This window comes from Macaca mulatta, chromosome 18 (genome assembly GCF_049350105.2).
Source record: "Macaca mulatta isolate MMU2019108-1 chromosome 18, T2T-MMU8v2.0, whole genome shotgun sequence".
Taxonomy (NCBI): domain Eukaryota; kingdom Metazoa; phylum Chordata; class Mammalia; order Primates; family Cercopithecidae; genus Macaca; species Macaca mulatta.
The window spans coordinates 8156452-8176045 of record NC_133423.1 but is presented as its reverse complement, the minus strand read 5'-3'; the positions used below and the strand labels follow the sequence as shown (position 1 = coordinate 8176045).

General features: G+C 41.4%; 1 protein-coding gene across 2 annotated transcripts; it reads right to left on the bottom strand.

Annotated features, from left to right (window-relative positions):
- Positions 1-10872: 10872 nt before the first annotated feature.
- Positions 10873-18641, bottom strand: CBLN2 (cerebellin 2 precursor). Of its 2 annotated transcripts, NM_001194819.2 has the most exon segments (5): positions 10873-12574; positions 12852-12971; positions 15969-16491; positions 17633-17677; positions 18131-18641. In NM_001194819.2, coding segments are annotated over 3 exon segments (675 nt in total). In that variant the 5' UTR covers positions 16326-16491; positions 17633-17677; positions 18131-18641; the 3' UTR covers positions 10873-12376.
- Positions 18642-19594: the final 953 nt, after the last annotated feature.

The following is a 19594-nucleotide window of genomic DNA, read 5'->3' as shown; positions in this document are numbered from 1 at the left end:
CTATTTTTGGCAGATATATTATAACTTAAACTAAGTCAGCTATTATCTCAAGTTGTTTTCCTGTCGATTGTATTTAACAACACATGGATATTAGGCAAGTACCAGAAAAAAAAAATCTAAAAAGTTATATGTATGGGTTTTTTGTTTCACTGCTGTGGTTGATATGAATGAAGTGATTCATTCTTACCACTTCTTTGTACATTTGTTCTTAGGTTGAATTTATAGTTTTTATACTCTTAAACGTGTCATAAATATTACTTCATTTGACAAGTAAATCAAAGCAGAATAGAAATGTATGTTTATATTTTACTTAATTATTGATAATTCAGAAGACATACTAATTTTTATTAAACCAGTAATACCAAACTAAGTCTTATTTATCAAAGGTTTACTCAAATCATGTGAACTGGAAAAACATTTGGTTTAGTTTTATATTTCTGAGAGTTTCAGGATTTAATATATATTTAAGTGTTTATTCATCTCTAAACAAATTGAAATGGAGCTTCCTACAGGACTTTATGAATTGATTTGCTAATACTTTCCAGATGCAGAAAGATGTCACATATATGTATACATAATATATGTATACACACATAAAGACTGATGCATATAGATACTCTGTGCCTTTCATTTTAAAATTCTAGCTAGGAGTCAGGTAAATATAATAATACAAAATTCACTAGTTGATATAAAATAATTGGTTCTCTCTTTGCTTTACTTTGTATTTTTATCTAAATTGTGTTTCTGGTGGAAGAAATGTGTTAAGGTTACTTGTTCAATACGAAAACTAATGATTTTTTAATAATTTTTTTATTTCAATAGCTTCAGGGGTGCAAGTGGTTTTTGGTTACGTGGATGAACTGTATAGTGCTGAAGCCTGGGATTTTAGTGTACCCATTATTCCAGTGGTGTACACTGTAACCAATGGGAAACTTTTCATCCTTCACTTCCCTTCCACCCTCCCTGCATCTGAGTCTCCGATGTTCATTATGCTACTCTGTATGCCTTTGTGCACCTACGAGAGTTAATGATTTTCACCAATATTTATGAAAAAAAAACTTGATATGGTTTGGCGGTATCCCCACCCAAATCTCAAATTGTAGCTCCCATAAATTCCATGTGTCATGGGAGGGACCCATTGGGAGGTAACTGAATCACAGGGGTGCGTCTTTCCCATGCTGTTCTCACCATAGTGAATAGGTCTCATAAGATCTGATGACTTTATAAAGGGCAGTTCCCCTGCATAAGCTCTCTTGCCAGTGGCCATGTAAGATGTGACTTTGCTCCTCCTTTGCCTTCCACCTTGATAGTGAGACCTCCCCAGCCATGTGGAACTGTAAGTCAATTAAACCTCTTCCCTTTATAAATTACCCAGTCTCAGGTGTGTCCTTATTAGTAGTGTGAGAACGGACTAATACAACACTTTAAGATTGCCTTTTGCACTGGTATGTAGTGGCTTTGGTGGTCCATGAGATCCTTGAGGATCCTAAATATGGGGCAGGGGCCTGAAGTTCAAGGGATAGTCAGGAGTTGAGGGGCTGGAGTGGGGATGGAAAAGCCTCACAAGAGCGGGTGGAGGAATGGAGAAGGCAGGGGTTGGGATGGGGACAAATTAAAGGATTCAATGTGACCTAAGCTGGTAAGAGGAGGGAGGAGCCTAGGCACTGGGAAGGGAGAGGTCTGAGAGGAGCCTGTTAGAGGGCATCTCAATTTTCCTGAAGAAGCCAGTGAAGTTCCAAAATACCTAGTAAAGCCATGCCAATAAGAAAGGAATAGGACAGAGTTAGCATATTAGTGTAGAGCATGTCAGTGGGGATTTGAGAAGGCTGTTGGGGCAGGAATGGGGAGTGAAAGGGTCTAGTTCACTGAGAAGCTCCCATGTTCTTAACTAGTGGTGCCTTGCAAACAAAGAAGCCTAGGACTCTAACCCAGCCTCTATGTCTTATAAACAGAAAAACTTGAGACTGTTGCCCAGCTTCTAAAAGAGCGGCATGTATTATTAGTCTATTTTTATACTGCTATGAAGAAATACCCAAGACTGAGTAACTGATAAAGAGTTTTAACAGACTCACAGTTCCACGTGGTTGGGGAGACCTCACAATCATGGTGGAAGGCAAATGAGGAGCAAAGGCACATCTTACATGGCAGCAGACGAGAAAGGATGTGCAGGGGAACTGCCCTTTATAAAACCATCATATCCCTGAGATTTATTTACTATCACGAGAACAGCATGGAAAAACCCATCCGATGATTCAATTACTTCCCACTGGATCCCTCCCATTACACACGGGGATTATGGGAACTACAATTCAAGGTGAGATTTAGGTGGGGACACAATCAAACCGTATCACAGCCTCATAAAAGAGCCAGAAGTTTCCACCTCAAACGTCAAGTCCTTACCCCCACCCCAACCCCTCAAAAAAAAGACAAGACAATTTCCATCCATGAAGATTTTTGCTCAGAGCCTGGGGTTACAACCCATTCTTGAGAGTACATTCAGAATCTTAAAATCAAAATCCTTCTTACTGTGCTTCCATGGACTGTAATTTGGAGCACTGGATTGGATCAGCAATTGGACTCACCTCTCCTTAAATATTAAAGTGACTTAACAGGAGTTTTGCTACAACTGGGCTGGGCAGGCTCCAGGACAATGCCAAAGGACAAGGCCTCATAAAAAGAGGGATCAGAGGAGCCTGTCTAACATTAGGTCAAGGAGAGAGTCTCTGTCATGTGCAAGCCACCATATATTGAAAGTATCTGTCTATCTATCTATCTATCTGCCTTCCTATTCATGTGTACATTCATGTACAAGTTAAAAAAATGAGAATTTTTATTCTTTGTTTAAAATATTATGAAAATATATATTCAATCAAAAGTATTATGAAAATATATATTCAATTAAAAGGCTTGGTAACAAATTCAGAGTTAATAATTTTAAACATAATCCATTTCCAATCTTTAAGCTAATAATATGTGGGCTGAAAAAAATGTAATTAAAGGCAACAAAAAAGAAAAAAATATATATATTCTTAGCCGTGCATGGTGGCTCACGCCTGTAATCCCAGCACTTTGGAAGGCCATGGTGGGCAGATTATCTGAGGTTAGGAGTTCGAGATCAGCCTGGGCAACATAGCAAAAACCCATCTCTAATGAAAATACAGAACATTAGCTGGGCGTGATGACACACACCTGTAATCCCAGCTACTTAGGAGGCTGAGGCAGGAGAATTGCTTCAACCTGGGAGGCGGAGGTTGCAGTGAGCCGAGATGGTGCCATTGCACTCCAGCCTGGGTGACAGAGGACTCTGTCTCAAAAAAAAAAAAAAAAACCTAATTCTCGGAAAAGCTTTTTTAGACATATTTTGTGTTGTCATTTACCACCTAAACTAAAAAATGTGTTTTCCTCTGATATAAGAATGCAATAAAAAGATTTAATACAACCAAATGCTGCTAACCATCTTTAAAATCTGTAATTACTTCATGTAATTCATTTTAATTTTGCTTAAATAAACGATTATGCTTTCAGGGAAAGATATCTAATCTCTGAAGGAACTTTCTGACTCCTGATTCTGAAAGATATTTCTCAAACCAGAGTTTAAGCTTAAAGCTTCAGGAGCAGCTTTAAAAAAGCAAATTGTTCAATTTAAGGATAATTTGCATCTTGCACTTGATTTCTTAGGCTAAACTTCAGAATTCTAAACAGAGAGGGAACTCTGGCCTTTACAAAATATACATTATAGTTGGAAAAATGAACTATTTGTATTTACATGCTTGAGTATTTTGAGTTTATCTTTACAAAGAGTGCCAGCAACAGAAACAGGGGAAAATTATTTCCATTATCATTTTCTGCATGGGGATGATGACTAAACATGAAAGCCCAAACTTTGGTGTTTCCAATATAAGCAGTTTAGTAAATTTATATCACCTGTTGCAAGACTTCTCTTATAATTACAATGGAACAGATTTTATGTTTGCAGCATGCAAATCTAAATTCTCCTTTTTAAAAAGTGTGTTATATTTAAATAACTGTGATAGAAGTATTTATGAATAATGAGAATATATAGATTTCTTACTTGACAAAATTATTTTTTCACACAGTATCTCTTACACTGGACATGTAATATAATACGTGTTCAAAGAATATAATATAATAATTCAAAGAATAGGTTCTGAAGTTAGAAAGTTCAGGATTCGAATCCCACCTTTGTCATTTACTTACTTTGAGACTTTGATCATATCATTTAATCTTTTAGAGCATTATATTCATCATGTATAAAATGGTAACAATATCCCTTGTATGGTTGTCATAATGATAAAACGGAAAGATAATTGTTCAGCACTCAGTATCATGCCTAGCTATATGGAATGCTCATTGTCAACATCAGTGGCAGCATCATTCTGCCAAAATGCTTCTTGCATCTGCAATTTTTTCTCATCAATATGAAGCAGGAGTCTGTTATACTTTGGGCTATAACCTTCATATTATAGCTTCACTAATAGACCCTTGAAGCAGTATGCAGGAAGAAACTTGGAAGGCCTCTCAGCTCATCCTTTGAAGCATTCAATTTTGTTTGCGTTTATGTTTCAAAGATATTTGAGATATGAACAATGAAATGAGGAGTAATTTCTTGACCTCAAAACATCAAGAAATATTTCTGAAGTTTTCAAATTATACAATTATGTCAATTTGCATTTAGCAAAAATAAAGCCACATTCTTGTCTTTCTATAACTTGGTGTCAGGGAATTCCCGGAGGCCTCTCTCTGGAGCTTTTTTGCATACTAATGATGCAGTGGTTTAAATCACAGCACCAGCACCATCTATTGGGGAGTTTTTTTCCTGAAACAAATGTTTCTGCAATTTTGGAAAAATATAACCAAACAAATTTAGGTTCATTTCAATTCTCCATTAAGATAAAAAGAAAAGTTTATTTTAGTATAAAATTTCTTCTAATGACTATACTCAGGAATTGGTAAGAATCATAAGTAAAAACTGTATGACATTCACTATTTGGTGCAGTACATTTGGAGACAAAAAAAATAAGTATCAAAAAGTAACAGGCCTTAGGGGAGAATAAGTCTTTTCTAATTATCACAGTCTGATGCACGCATGCCTTTTGCCTGCTAATGACTGGGGAGATGTGGCAATTTCCTTTAAAAATCCAGCCCCTTGTCATTCTTTTGTGGCAAGATAATTCAGATGCAATGGATGAAGAGCAGATTAGGCCATGATCCACTGATCATAACTTTCCATTGGATTTATAGCACCAGATGGTCTAATTATTCTCAACAGTTCTCAATCTCTGTCTGTCACGGAGACCAGATGTAATTTCTACCTTCTGGTGAAATAAACTCCTAAGATTGAACACAAGAAATAAAATGTGAAACATGGACCAAATAATTGAGATTAAAAGTTAGCAGAAGCATGTAATGGGTAAAGGCCCTTGGGCCCATCATCTCCTCATCTGCTGAAAACAAGTTTCAGGAATGGGGCAGCTTCAGGGACACGAGAGGCATTTTTGTAGTGGCTACATTTTGACTATAAGTATTTGTTTATATTCAAACACACACACACACTCACACATGTGTGTCCGGCCCCTAGTGTGTGGATCCTAGGATGCTATACCTAAATGCTGTATAAAACATACAGAATTCAAACTTTCTTCCGGTGCCATTTGGTCTCACATTTATCCTTTGTTTCTTCTTACATTATGCCTTTATTCAGTAAGTTAATATCTTGCAAAAAAAAAAAAAAAAAAAGTCAATGGGTTAAAACGGTCCCCCATTCAGTTCTGTTTAAGATAGCCTTCAAATCATGCCTCATTTGTATCTTGCTACATGACTATCTTCTAAGGATTTGACTAATTCTAGCATGCCTTCTGTCTTCCGAAGTAATTCACTACATAGAAGACAAGAAAATATAATAAACTGCAAAAATGGCTACTATAGTTTACTCTTCATGTTTTAAATGATGGAAATTCTCTGCCACTTCCTGTCCACTTCAATGCTTCCAAGGTTGGTTCACAAGCCCTAGTTTGCAATTGGTTTGCTAGACCTGTGGCCATATTCAAAATGGAAGGCCCTTTCAGTCAGGATATCAACTGATATTCAGTATTCAATGTCAACGTCACAATAACATTATCTTCCTCATATGTAAAAAATGAAATTATATTATTCACTTCAGTAAATATGCATTTACATTTCCACCTCACCCACCCCAGCCCACACCCTCACCATCAGTTTAGCTGAGTATCCTCCCAGATGATTCTGAATGCTATTTTCTAAGGACTGCAAGCTCTTTTTGCACACCGAGGGTATCTTCAATTTTCTATCACCATCCTTAAGCACATTCTCTGGCCCCTGGGCTGCTATACATAAATGTTGTGAAATGAAAAGAAAATATCTATACTCTGTTCCCAAAAGAATAGAACATTTTTTATAAATCCTATAATTGCTTCTTCCACTTAAGAGTTTACAATTTCAGAACAAAAACTGTGCTATGACATCCTGACATGGTGCTTGGGAATTAGAAAAGAAGATAGTATCACATTCTCATGTCCTACATTTGTGTTTCAGTGATAATCTCCTCTCTGAAAGAATTATAAAAGAAAATTAGCAATTCGAAGATAAATGTTACATAGAATAATATAATGTTACATAGAATAATAAAGACTGGAGGGAATCTTTAAGATCCACGTAAAAACACTGCAAATGAGGGATTTTAGTAGTAAGAAAAATTTGCCAATTTTTTCTCAATTAATTTGGTTATTTTTAGATATTCTTTTTCCTATAATATTTTCATTGTGTCAGCTCCACAATAATGCTGCACCCAGAATCACAGGAAATGTTTCTTTTTGGTATAAAGTGAAGAAAATGCCCCTATATCCTAAAGGACTTTGAAGACGTAAGAGATTAATATAAGTATTTTTACATGAATAAAGTTAGATCAAACAGACTTCAGCAAAATATTCAGGAGTTTCACATTCCAGATTATTGCCAACATTCTTCTCCAACTCAGTGTTTATTGCAACCTGATACAAATTCAAAAGAAGTCAGCATTCCTGAAGAAAGCAGGCGAACAATAATAAAAGTTACATTCATTACTAGTCAGGTTGCAAGAATGGTAGTGGCTCATTAATTAGTAGCTTCCATTTTGTTAGGATAGCCTCAGTGCAAAGCAGCATTCTAACCATGGGGAGTCCTGCCGTAGGCATTAAGAAGAGGGAATGAAGATTTCTTTTCCAAATTAAGTTGTCAAGGAGCTCATTTACACTACAGAGTGAGTATATGTGGGTGAGCTGATGAAGATGATGATTTATGTTGCTATAGACACTTGAGTAATTCTGGTGATGGAAATCCACAGCAAAACCCACTTAGGATGATAAAACAGAACTCCTATTATCTGTAGGAGGCACAATCACGTGGCTTTTGCCCTTACAAATTTCAAGTTACCCCACTGGGTCTGGGAATGCAAGGAAAGCTCATTTACTTAAGATTCATGTTTGAGCATAATGCTATTATACAGACTTGCATACATGCCCATTTTTAAAATTTTACATCCATTGGATCTTATGAAGGATTTTTAATGTGATGTCTTCTTTTGGGGACTGGGGATTTGAGGACTGGATCTGTCCAATTGCATCATGGATAGCTATGTAACAAAGCAGACGTTTAAAATATCTTTAAAAACTGTAGCCATCCATCTGCAAAGGCAGTAAATATGCCTTTTGGTGAGTTCTCTCTGCAAAAATAAGTTTTAAAATGCAGGGCAAATACGCGAACACATTTGACTAATAATTGTGGTCATCATCAGCTAATTTCTTCATAGTGTATCATAGGAAAAAAGATACAGAGCACAAAAAGCATCAAATGATAAAACCAAAGCAAAATTTGTATTTTAACATACTTCAGTATATTTGGTGTGCTTGCTCTTTAAATGTCAAGAGAAAATAATTTTAAGAGTCTCATGAGAATTAACAGGCTTTGATATTAAATTTAAAAATATGTTTGTAATATCCCATTTTAGTAGCAAAGTGCCAGCTTTAGAAATAGAATCCCAATGACAAATAAATCTCCATATAAGCAAGGCAAAAGGGCAAAACTCATTGTAGTTCTACAGTTAATCATTCCACATTTTTACAAGTGTTTTCACAGAGTACTCAATAAATCTTTAGAAGGATTCACTGTAAGCTCCTTCTGAGTTCCCCATCTTAAACATAATGTAAAAGAACCTTACATTCATGTGTATCTGTGCATTAGGTTACTATATACTTCTTACGCTGTCAAAACATAAACACACATTCACTACTTTATTCACACAAACATTATATCTCATTGCAACATTTTTCCTTATAAAAGATTGCAAAATTATGGTCCTACAAATTGACAGAACATTCTTTGTTCCTTTTGCGACATCTAATGTATTCTGGAACAACCAGCGCTTTTATTTTGCTTGCATAAAATAATTTATCAAATTTTCCTCTCACATATTTCTCGATTCCAGGAGTATGTGGCCAAACCCTGCAGTTTATTTTGTGTTTCTACGCTAAAAATTCAGAGGGGGATGTTCATGTATTCACAAGCAAACAGTATTTATGTGATAGTTACTAATATGTGACCACTGTAATTTCTTGATGGTAAGAAAATACTACAAATAAAGTTAAAGATTCAACAAATGTTTTTGGCTTTATATATATATTTTCTAATTCTTCTGATGCTTAATATAATTAGATTTAGCTTTAAAATATTTTCAAACAGGTAAATCTATGAATCTATGTATCTCACAGGATTATGTAAATCTATGAATCTCACAGGATTCTGTGAGTTTTTATGCTAATATTCAATAAGTTTTTAATCACCTTTACTCTGAGCCGCTATTATAAGCACACACTTTAAAACTGTAGATAATTTCACATATACATGAACACATAAATCAAAATTATTAGGATGCAATGAAGGCTCAGAAATTACAGATAGTAAACATAGTTTCTCAGGACCTAGAGCTGACTCATCAAGTGTGTGATTTAAATTAGAATATATTTTAACTTAAAAAATTGTGTTGTTTTATAAGCATTTACAATTTAGTAGGGCTAATATTTATCAGCCAAGGCAATTTACTGTTATAATGCCATAACATTACTACTTAATTTTTTTATTTGTGTTAAAAATATTACAGTTGTATATTTTTATAAAATGTTGGCATTCCACACGGAAGCAGAGAGCTGAACTTGAACCACACAGGACAGCCAAAGAACATAATTGAGAATTGAGTTAATATTACAACATATAGATTTTGATATTATCATCATCCCTACAATCAAATGAGACAAAATTCTAACCCAGTACTACAGTTTTGTCTATTCAGAAATATGGATATTTACTTTCATAAAATTGTCCGTCAGTCATTTTTTTTTCATAAATTGCATGTTAAAAATATGCTTTTGCAGAAACACCTTCCCTGCCAAGAACACACCCCATGTTATCCTGGTGCCTTCCAGCTTTCAAAGCACTTCTGTGCGGTCCTCACAGCTGTCCTGTGAGGTGGGGGACCTGGCAGGGCTACTGCCCTCACCCAGATGAGAAAACTGAAACTCAGAGACAGGGCTCAGATGGCCCTTCAGATGTTACAGAGACCTCTCTCTTTTTTTTCCAAAAAAAAATACATATTTTACATTTTGATCTGACCTATATATTTTTGTAGACAAAACACAGGAGCTTCAGATGCCTCATAGATCCTCAGCCAAACAGAACTTTGGCAGATGCTGCAGGGGATGAGAAACCACTTTAGGGACACTGGCAGCATGGCTCCTTCCTAAGGCAGGTTTTGGAATCCATCTCAAGAAAAAGAAAACAAAGAAGAAGAAGATGATGAACTAAAGTAGAATAATCAGGATATCATGTTTTTTCTAATACAAAATAAACACCTGAACTATACTCTTGTTTAAACTGTCGAATTAATAGGCTGCTTATTAGCCAGGATAGCCCAATAACAACCTGTATGTAATAAAGGTGTAAATACAAACATACATGTGTTATATATGATTAAGTGACAAAAGTAACAAGTACTTGTATACGCTTCAATCTGTGGAATATTATACTGTCCTCTAACGAGGTCTCCTGTTTGAAATTGAACATAAGTTTAAGGAAATGGGGGAAAGAGGACTAAAATAACCAAGAGTAATAAACCATATTCCATCATCCTTCTCGTTATGTTATCAGCCTTCACAAATAATATTCTTATTTAGAAGTATGTCTCCTAATCACAAAGCCAAGGTACCCCAATGCTCTTTTATTGATTTTTTTCCCTCACAAAATGCAACAGCATTTCAATTCAAATAAAATTCTGCATCCCATTATGCTCTTCATCCGAGGAAAGTAAAACTTAGACCCTTAGTCAAACTATACATTTTGTCATTTATATAATCACCACTGAATTTCTTTTTCAAAAATGGAATCTAATTCCTCTCCATCCTCACATACACATTTTTGGAAACAACTTATGCTCTTAAAATGTTAGTTTCTTTTATATCAGTGTTCACTGATGAAAATACTGGATTGGAACTTGCACCACATCAAAGATGACATGTGATAAAAGCAGACTGCCTATCCCTAAAACCTTCTTAAGCTGTCTTTTTCACATATCTCCCCCAAGATCTTCCTTTTAAAGAATACATATGTATAAACTGAAATATATCTAAGTGTACAATATCCATCCAGACCCACAGCCAGGTCTGCACATACCGGTGTGTGTGTGTTTGAGAGTACATTTTTTTTTACAGAGGCACTGTATAGATTTATCTTCCCCAGGTCCTTGACAGTCGGCCTTTACTTCCACACATTTTACGAGTTGGGAGACGAAGTGGAGGATAAGAGCAAGCCAGACATCAAACCCATTTATTCTGAATCTTAAATTATGACTTTCATCATCAATATTTTGGTTACATTGTTACACAAAGAACAAATTAACATCTGGTTTGAGGTCTCCTCTTTGATTGCTTTGGGATCAGTGACATTTCCTTGGCATATGAATTACACACCCATCAACTCTCAGCTGTGTTTTAATAATGTTGTTGTAAGAGGTGCCAAAACAAGAAGGATTTGTAACAGTGCTCCTGGGGTACCTCCACCAATATCTTTAACCACAGTGACTTCCAGGTGGCTTCTCGCCAGGTGCATGCAGGAGAGTGGCAATGCATCCCTTTCCTGGGCAGATCAAAAGAGGATCCGGAGGAAGAGGAGCTGGTCTGTTGGCTTCGAAGCACCTGATCACTGTGCGCTAACTCAGAGGTGGATCCAAATAAATTAAAACACCCGCTGAGAAGTCACAGCACACGTGGCAAAGAAGCAGTATGTTTAGGGGACTTGGTCATTACAGCTTCCATTCCCAACTTATACAATTCAGGACCACCCAGGAACACCAGGTTCTTAAAGCATTCTGAAGTATAAATTTTAAAAAAATCCAGGTTGCTATTAATAGTTATAAAGGTGCATCTTAGAATCTCTTTGAGAGACTAAGCCGAATTGTACATTGTGTTATTTTTACTTCGATAAACAGATTCTTTTTGTTTGGTTTGGTCTCGTCTAAAACAAAACATACAGGTATTTTAATGTTTTGTTTTGTTTGGTCTTATCCAGGAATTCAACATATATTTTCTCTCCCCAATCCCAGCAAGAAAAATAAAAGTGGGGTTGAGGAGGGAGAGCTGAGTGTGGAAAGAAAAGTAAAGCTATTCGAGAAAAAACACAAACAATACAAAACAAAAGCTGCAGTCCAATCGTGCAAAACTTGCTTCTCTGGATAAAGCACTTCTTGACAGGTTCACAATGTCCCCATCCCCCTCCCAAGTCCTCCCATCCACACGGTGGGGGGAAGAATACAGAATGAAAGTGAAGCCATTCTTTTTCTTAAGGCTATACAGACGCACACAGAACACATGTCAAGGACTGTCCATCAGGTGGTTCTTTGTTGGGCTCCTGCTTCAAGCCCTGACTGCAACCTGCAGTCCATCCTGGAATCAGGAGCTCTCCTTCCATTGGGACAACAATATAACATACAAACAAAAGAGGTCCATGGTCCCAACAATAAAATCCGATATTGACTTTACAATCACAGGTACAAATTGCTCAAATCGATAATTTCATTTCTCCTTAAGACCTTGTCATCTAAAACTAATTAGAGGCCAGGTTCCCGAGGAATTGTCAATATTCCAAAAAACAAAAACAAAAGTACTGGAGGTTTCAAAGGAAATCATTCTTCTACAGCAACAGTCTGATGGAGGTTGGAAACAAGGTGTCCCAATTCCAGCAAGTTCAGGGTGTTTTAAAGGGCGGATTCCTGGGTCCAGATTGCCATTCCCCCACCATCTAGGGTGCTCTGTGTTTATAGAGGAAACACCAAGAAGCCCGAGAATGTGGAGTATTTCCAGCCCCCCATGAGGTTGCCTCTCTCAAGTTTGAGATGCACTTTGTCTTCCCTTTCCATGAGCAGCAGCACGCCATTGCTAGCAGCTTCTCTGGTGACATCCTGGTCTCCTGCAAAGGCCGAGATCACTGGGTAGCCATTCTGCATTAAACTGACCTAAAATGCAGAGAGTAGAGCTCAGCAGACCATAAAGGACCCAACTCCTACACACTGTTCTCTCCGCTGCCAATATCCCCATTCCCACCCCCGTCCTACCCTTCCAGTACACATCAGGGGGCCTGACAGTGAGCACTCCCAGCTAGTTCAGAGCCGCATCACCCCTAAATAGCCCAATACCCTGTTTCCCTCAACCTCAGAGACCAGGTGCAGGGGTCTTTAGCGATGGGGAACTATTAACCCAAACCTGAAAGGATCCAGTTTCAAGTCTACCCACCTGGATGGTTTGTCTGTTGTACACTTTGACCACGTGGAAGCTGAAGCTATAAATCCCTTTTCTCGGTGCTACAAATATACTGGAGGCAAGATCAAAGTGGTTGCCAATATTTACTAATACCTGAAAAAGAAGAGGGAACACAGCACACAATAGCAAGCCCCTCCTCAGTGTATGTTTTCATCATCCTTGGATAACCAGCAACACTGCCTCCTTCATCAGCGGCTGGGAACACAAATTCAGCATCCTCAGCATTCTGGCTTCCCAGAAAGGAAGCAGTGCTGAAGTTAAAAGATCCTACAGCAGGAAGTAATCTCAAAGGTATTTTAATACATTGTAACTAATCAACATTTTTAAAGCATATTTTATTTATGCATTCAAAAACCGGCTGTGAATTTTGTGAGTTAAAGGGGCAGGGCAGAGAGAAAGGAATCAAAGCTTGTAAGCTTGTTAAATCCTAAATTGAGTCCAGGGAGGTCCGCGGGATTATGGGTACATCAACATGATACCTTGTCTGACAAAAAAAAAAAAAAAAAAAGAGTTCGATTCTGAGTGGGTAGAGAAGGGGCTATGGAGCAAGAGGCCAATTAAAGATCACTTCTGCAAGTTCAAGCTTGGGACCTAACTTCATGTGTTCCCAGAGACAATGGGCTGTATGAGGTGTGGATCTCCAGTGGTTCCCAGTGCCTGGCACACTCTGGACGCACACAGTAGGTAGTCGATGATGGGTGTTGAATGAAAGACCTTTGCAGAAAAACATTTGCTACTCCTGCTTTTCCTTACTTTTCCCTGAGCAATGTGCTGCTCCCTTGCCTGAGCTATGGTGCCCTGTAAATGAGCTTGAATAAATAGAGAATCGGCAGCTTGGACATCCTTAGCTTAAGCTAATGCAAACTCTACAACATGCAAAACAATGACAAAATTAGCCACCTGGAATGAGCTCATGACCCTGCAGATGGCTTTTCTCAGATAAAAGGGCAGGAGTGAGTGTTTCATAAGCAGAATTTCAAGAGTGGCGGGACCCCCATGATGACCCAATTTCTTTCAGATGTTCAACACAGACTCTGGCCACTTTGGATGCCATCTCCATCCTCATCCATAAATGCACAACTCCTTTATAATAATAAGATGGCCTGCCTTTTAAAATAAACAGCCAGCAACAACATCAAAATCCTGGGTTTAAGATCTTGTGATCTAATGAGAATATAAACTTCAACCGCAATACCTTTGCTGTTATTTCTTACACGCTCATTATAGATAAATAACATGCAATTCCCAACGCAATGTGAAATGCTGCCAATGACGATCGCCGAAATGACTTGTGAAATATGCCTGTTTCAGCTTCTTCAACCCAGCTGGGAGCACCACTTCAGCTCCACTCAAGGGCAGGACTGAGACAGACACTCTGGGCTCCATTGTTAAGACAAGCACCTCGGGATGCCTATTCTCAGTCTCATAAGGCTATGCTCGCTGTCTTCCTTACAAAGCTTTAGAAAAGGATAAAGCAGTCTCCATTTAAGCCTCCGGAGCTGCTTCTTTCTTTCACCTCAACTCCTTCATCTCAATTTTACATTCTGGAAGCTGATAAATTCAGGTAGAATTTATCCCTGCTGTAGATGCAAGAATACCCAACCAGACCCAGAAAAGCAGACCTCAGCTCCTCATTAACTGGGGAGCCAGAGAAACATTGAACGCACCCTGCCATAGTTTGCTCATGTATAAAATTAGAATCCTGCTACTACTTATCCTGCCCTACATCACAGAGCTTTCTTGATACACAAATGCAAAGAGGGATATAAAAATGCTATGAAAACTTTGCAAGACATTGTAAGTGAATAATAATAATATAACAATAACAGCATATAAAGGAAACCGTACTAATAGAGTATTAGTTCCCAAATGCCTATTCCATTGTTGTCTCATTTGGACATAATCAAAATAAATAATTTTACATTTTGTAAAAAAAAAAAAAATGAATTAAAGAGACACATGCCTCCGCCCGCCCCCCCCCCCAAAAAAAAACCTCAAATACTTGAAGCTTAACAATGATTAAGAAATAAATACCGTGGCTTAAATAGAGTCAAGAGTGTGTGTCTGTAGGTTTATGGTTATTAAGTTTAAGAGTTGCCTAACAGACCAAAAGAAAGTCAATTAAACACGTACAGTAAGCCCTGGTAGGTTGTCAGGGACTGCTAGGCGCTCCATTCTGTGGGAAACACTTTGGTAAAATGATTGGGCAATTAGCTAATTAGCTAAAGCTTGGAAATCTCTATAATGCTTTTAATTTTTTTTCTGAAAAACAACAGAAACCAGGCGAGCGGGACCCAAAAAGAAGGTTACAGCCTTTAACCCTGGGCACCAATAATCCAGAGAAGGGTTTGGAAAGGCCTGATCATATCTCTGAGACCTCTGCATTGAACCAAATGGCATAAGTTAAGTGGCTTAAGGTGATGTAAGTCACTGCTCTTTTAAAAGATTTGTATATATTGCATTTGCTTATGGTATATATTTTATTTACTATATATTTTACTTATATAATCACAATATTTTGTTTAGTATTTATATAACCATCCCTGCTCGTCCTCACGTTTTTTTCTTTCTTTTTTTTTTTTTTTTAAGATAAACATCCCTCCCCCAATCCATTCCTCAAAATAAGCAATAGGCTGTATTTTCCAAATGCTGGCAGAGACTTGGGAAGAGTCCTTTTCTGAGAGTGGAGAGATTTAAATGCACTCAATCCTTCAGGTGGGCACCTGGGTGACTGAAGACCATCAACCACACCGCCGTGAAAAGTAAAACGTGCAATGCTTCCTTTTGGGAAATACATTTCAAATCTTTAGGTTTACGGAACTCTTAGAAAGCTTAGACAGCCTTAAGGGACTCTCAGTCATCCAAGTGCCAAGTTGGCTGATCATTTAAAAGTTTTTAAAAAGCCACAATGTGGAAAAGGGAAAGAGTAGGAGTGCGTTCTATAAAACGGGAGGAAAGAGAGTAGCAGGGCAGAGGGGGAGGACAGAGCCTGGGAACTCCACGTCCAAGAAGCCTGAACCCCAGCCCGCGCGCGCAGATCCCCGCCCCTCTCCCCGGGCTGGGGGCGGGGTGGGCAGGCTGGCGGCTGACCTGGTCGAAATAGATGGTCATGGTGCGGTTGCTCATCTCGGACGGCTCGTGGTTGGTGCTCCGCGTGGCGGAGAAGGCCACCTTGGCGCTGCCGGAGCGCACGGAGATGCCCAGGGAGGAGGTGACGGCGCCGTCCGCCGACGGGCTGGAGTCGCACACCACCAAGCACTTGCCCTCCAGCACGATGGGCTCCGTGTCGTTCTGCGCCCGCACGGGGCAGCAGGCGGGCAGCAGCAGCAGCAGCAGGGCCAGCGCCACCCCCAGGCAGGATCCGCAGCCGCCCGGCTCGCGCAGCGCCCCCCGGCGCCAGGGCATCGTCAGCCGCAGCCCGAGGGGCCCCTGGCCGGGCGCCTGCATCGGGGCTGGTGGGAGGCGGCGCGCGGGGGCGGAGGCCGGCGGGGGCGCGAGCGGCGCGGAAGGGCGCGCAGGAACGCGCGGGGCCCGCAGCAGCCTCCGCGGGCCTTTGTCCCCCGCTCTGACGGTCAAGGCCAGGGTCGTTCTCAGAAGAAAGGCGCCCGTGGACCTGTCAGGGCACAGAACCCAAAGCCTTACACCGGGAGGTGGAGCCACCGGGAAGAAGGGGGACTGGGAGCAGATGCCTGCAGCTCGGGGGCTCTCCCCGAAGGCCACCCCCTTGGTCCCGCGCACAGCCAACCCGCTTTCCGATCTGGCACAACAGGTCCGGAGAAACGCCCGGGCGCAGCGGGCAGCGCATCCCTGAAGGCTCCCGAGCGGCGCGCGGGCCTGCGACAAGGGAGGGGGCCGCGCTTGTGCAGGTCCTCGTCGCTAAGACGGGCCCCGAGACCCTCAGAAGGCGTCACCGCCACCCCGCCCATTTACCAGCGCGGAGGGGGCTAAGACGTAGGCAAAGAAAAACCTACGAATGCTTGCCTTCTCGCCTTCATCTCAAGGCATTTCCTTGGAGCAGCACCAAGGAACCCTTTTCCTTTCCCTTGTTTCCCTGCTATCCTCTATTTTTCAATCCTCGAGATGTTTTTAAAGTCCATTTAAGTCCCTTTGGTACAGGTTTTATCTATTTTCCACCCGAAGAACAAACCCCAGGAATCTCCTTAGGGCGAATAAGATTAACAGGGGAAAAATGACACCACACACACACACACACACACACACACACACAGGCAGTAAAACCAAACACTCACTTCCAAGGTCCCTGCAGCCACTAGCGAGCCCCCTTGGTGAAACCCCTGGGATTCCTCTCTCCGCGGAAGGACCGATTCCAACGACGGAATCCCAGGCTTGGCTTATTCTCCAGCTCTTGTTTCCAGACCCAGGGGATTCTCTCTTTCTGGCTGGGCAGCAGCCCCTGCAGGTTTCTGCGAACTTACGCGCCCATCTGCACTTTTGCCCCGTCCCCGCTCCTCCCAGGAAAGCAGACCGGCCATTTCAATACCAGCCCAGAGACACGCAGAGAAACCGCCCCCTCGCCGCCCACAGCCTCCCCATTAACTCTTCCAATATTCTTTCTAAGAACGGAGAAGTTGGCTCTTGATAAATATCGCTGTCCGCAGCCCCGATCCTACATTATTTCCCTTCTCTCTCTCTCCACCTCCTCCACCCCTCAATCTGGACCAGCGAGAGTCCTGGTTAAAATCCACGCAGAAGGCGCTTGCACGCGGAGGGGAGGGCAGGTCGGGGGTGGTTACCTGGAACATCCATGCTGGGTGAGCTCCGCTGTCAGCGAAGTTGCTCTGCTTAGAGAAAATGAGGCGAGTGGGAGCTGTCGGGAGGAGGACACGGAGCGCGACCCTGCTCCCAGCGCGTGGCCAATAACCGCGCCGCCCCGCCCTGCCGCTTTCCCGCTCCAGCCTGCGCCGCTTCAGGGGTGCACCACGCCCCGCGCCCCGCGCGCCCGCTTAGGCGCCGCGCCCGGGACCGCGAACCCCGCGTCTCGCCCTGCTCAGCGCCCCGCGCTGTGCGCCTGGGCGTCTCCAGTCCCTGGGCTTCGCGCCCGCACCGCTGCCTGGGGCCCCTCGCACTCCCGCGCCCAGCGCGCCCGCAGCGCGGCTCCATCGCGGATCCCCTCGGCCCCGCAGCCCCGCCGGTCTCCAGAGGGCATAGCCGAGCACCGCCGCCGCCCTAGGACTCCGAACCTTCCCTGCTCCCAAGCCCGCCGCACCCTCCAATGCCCCCGTCCAGCTCACCCAAACGCCCAGAGCAAAATCCTCCCAGACGTCTCGTTTGAAAATTAGGCACCCTTAAAAGCACCGGTCGCTTCTCTTCTTTTAGATTCTTTCTTTTCTTTCCCCAATTCCCTCCAAGTCTTAATCTTGAATGGCGTGACCACTTTCATAATGAAAGGGGCGAAAAAAACAATAAGTTTAAAAAAAAAAAGAAGACGACGATGACTGGAATGACTGGGACGAAGAGAGGAAAAAAAGCTTGAGAATTTGATGATTTAGGAGCTGTGGTTCCAGAGTCCCCAGTTGGGGAACTGTCCGGTTCCCGCAGGGCTACAAGAGGGGCCTCCGGCCCGGGTCTGTGTGTCTGCTCCTCTGAACCTTGGGCTGGTGGAGCGGCTGGCACTCGCGCTTATTTATTAAATTGCGGTCTCCGCGCTGGCTCCAAAGACCCGGGGAGACGCGCTGGGTTTCCTAGCTGCGCCTGGAGCGCGGGCGAGGGCGCAAACACGGACGTGGGGCGCCACCTGCGGGTGCCCGGGCCTCCCTGCCGCAATCTGCGGACCCGCAGACTCGGACAGAAGACGGTGGAGTCCTGGCGGCAAGGCTGAGGTTTGCTGATGGTCTTCTTTCACCCCAAAAGCAGCGCTGGCCTCTGTAATAATAATAATAATAATAATAATAATAATAATAATAATAATAATAATACTAGCAACCACAAGAAGAAGAATAATGACCAGTCCTCCCGGTATCCTTCAGTACGTTTACTCCTGGCAAAACCAAGCAGCAGGCTGCCTGATTTTTCTGGATCTTCACTGATCTTAACAAACAACTCTGCCAAGATGATAGATGCTGCGGTGAGGTTATCATCGGTTATTATCGTCGCCACAGCGTTTGCACAGACAGCTGGGCCGTATAGTTCATGCCGGTCTAAAACACGATCAATATTTAAATCTACACTCTGTAGCCTGATTTTTTTAAAACATGGTTAAAAAATACTTTGTCTTTTGACATGAATGATATGTCTTTTCTGATAGGCTAATAATAATAATAATAATAATAATAATACAAAGTTAGCCAGTGCTGTTCATTAGAGCACCTGTATTTCTTATTCCTCCAGACTTCACACCTAACCCTCGTCCCTTTGAAGATTTCAGCAGTGTCTGATTCCACCTTAACAAACGGAGGTCTTTTCAGGTAGGGGGTTTTGAAGGCCTTATTTTCCCATAGGCCCTCTCACTGCTATTCTCCCCATTTAGAACGGAACTGCCAAGGAATCATCTCTAAGCGCTGGAGATGAAATTCACGTCGGATCAGTTCAACTGGAATGGATGTGCAGAAAGTCATTGCACACTGCTAGGTGAGACAAAATGTTTAGTATGGGTGTAAGGATGTGATTAAAAGTACCTCTAAGCGAAATGCTTCCTGGTTAACCTAACATGCAACCGTAGTAGAAAATATACAATACTTCCAAAATCTCTCATCCTC

Coding starts and splice junctions, on each gene's coding strand:
- CBLN2 (XM_077974535.1), bottom strand. CDS start 16,325: ATGCAGGCGCCCGGCCAGGGGCCCCTCGGGCTGCGGCTGACGATGCCC. Junction 12,972..15,968: donor TGACCATCTATTTCGACCAG/GTCAGCCGCCAG, acceptor CTTCTTTTTCAG/GTATTAGTAAATATTGGCAA. Junction 12,575..12,851: donor ACAACAGACAAACCATCCAG/GTGGGTAGACTT, acceptor TCTGCATTTTAG/GTCAGTTTAATGCAGAATGG.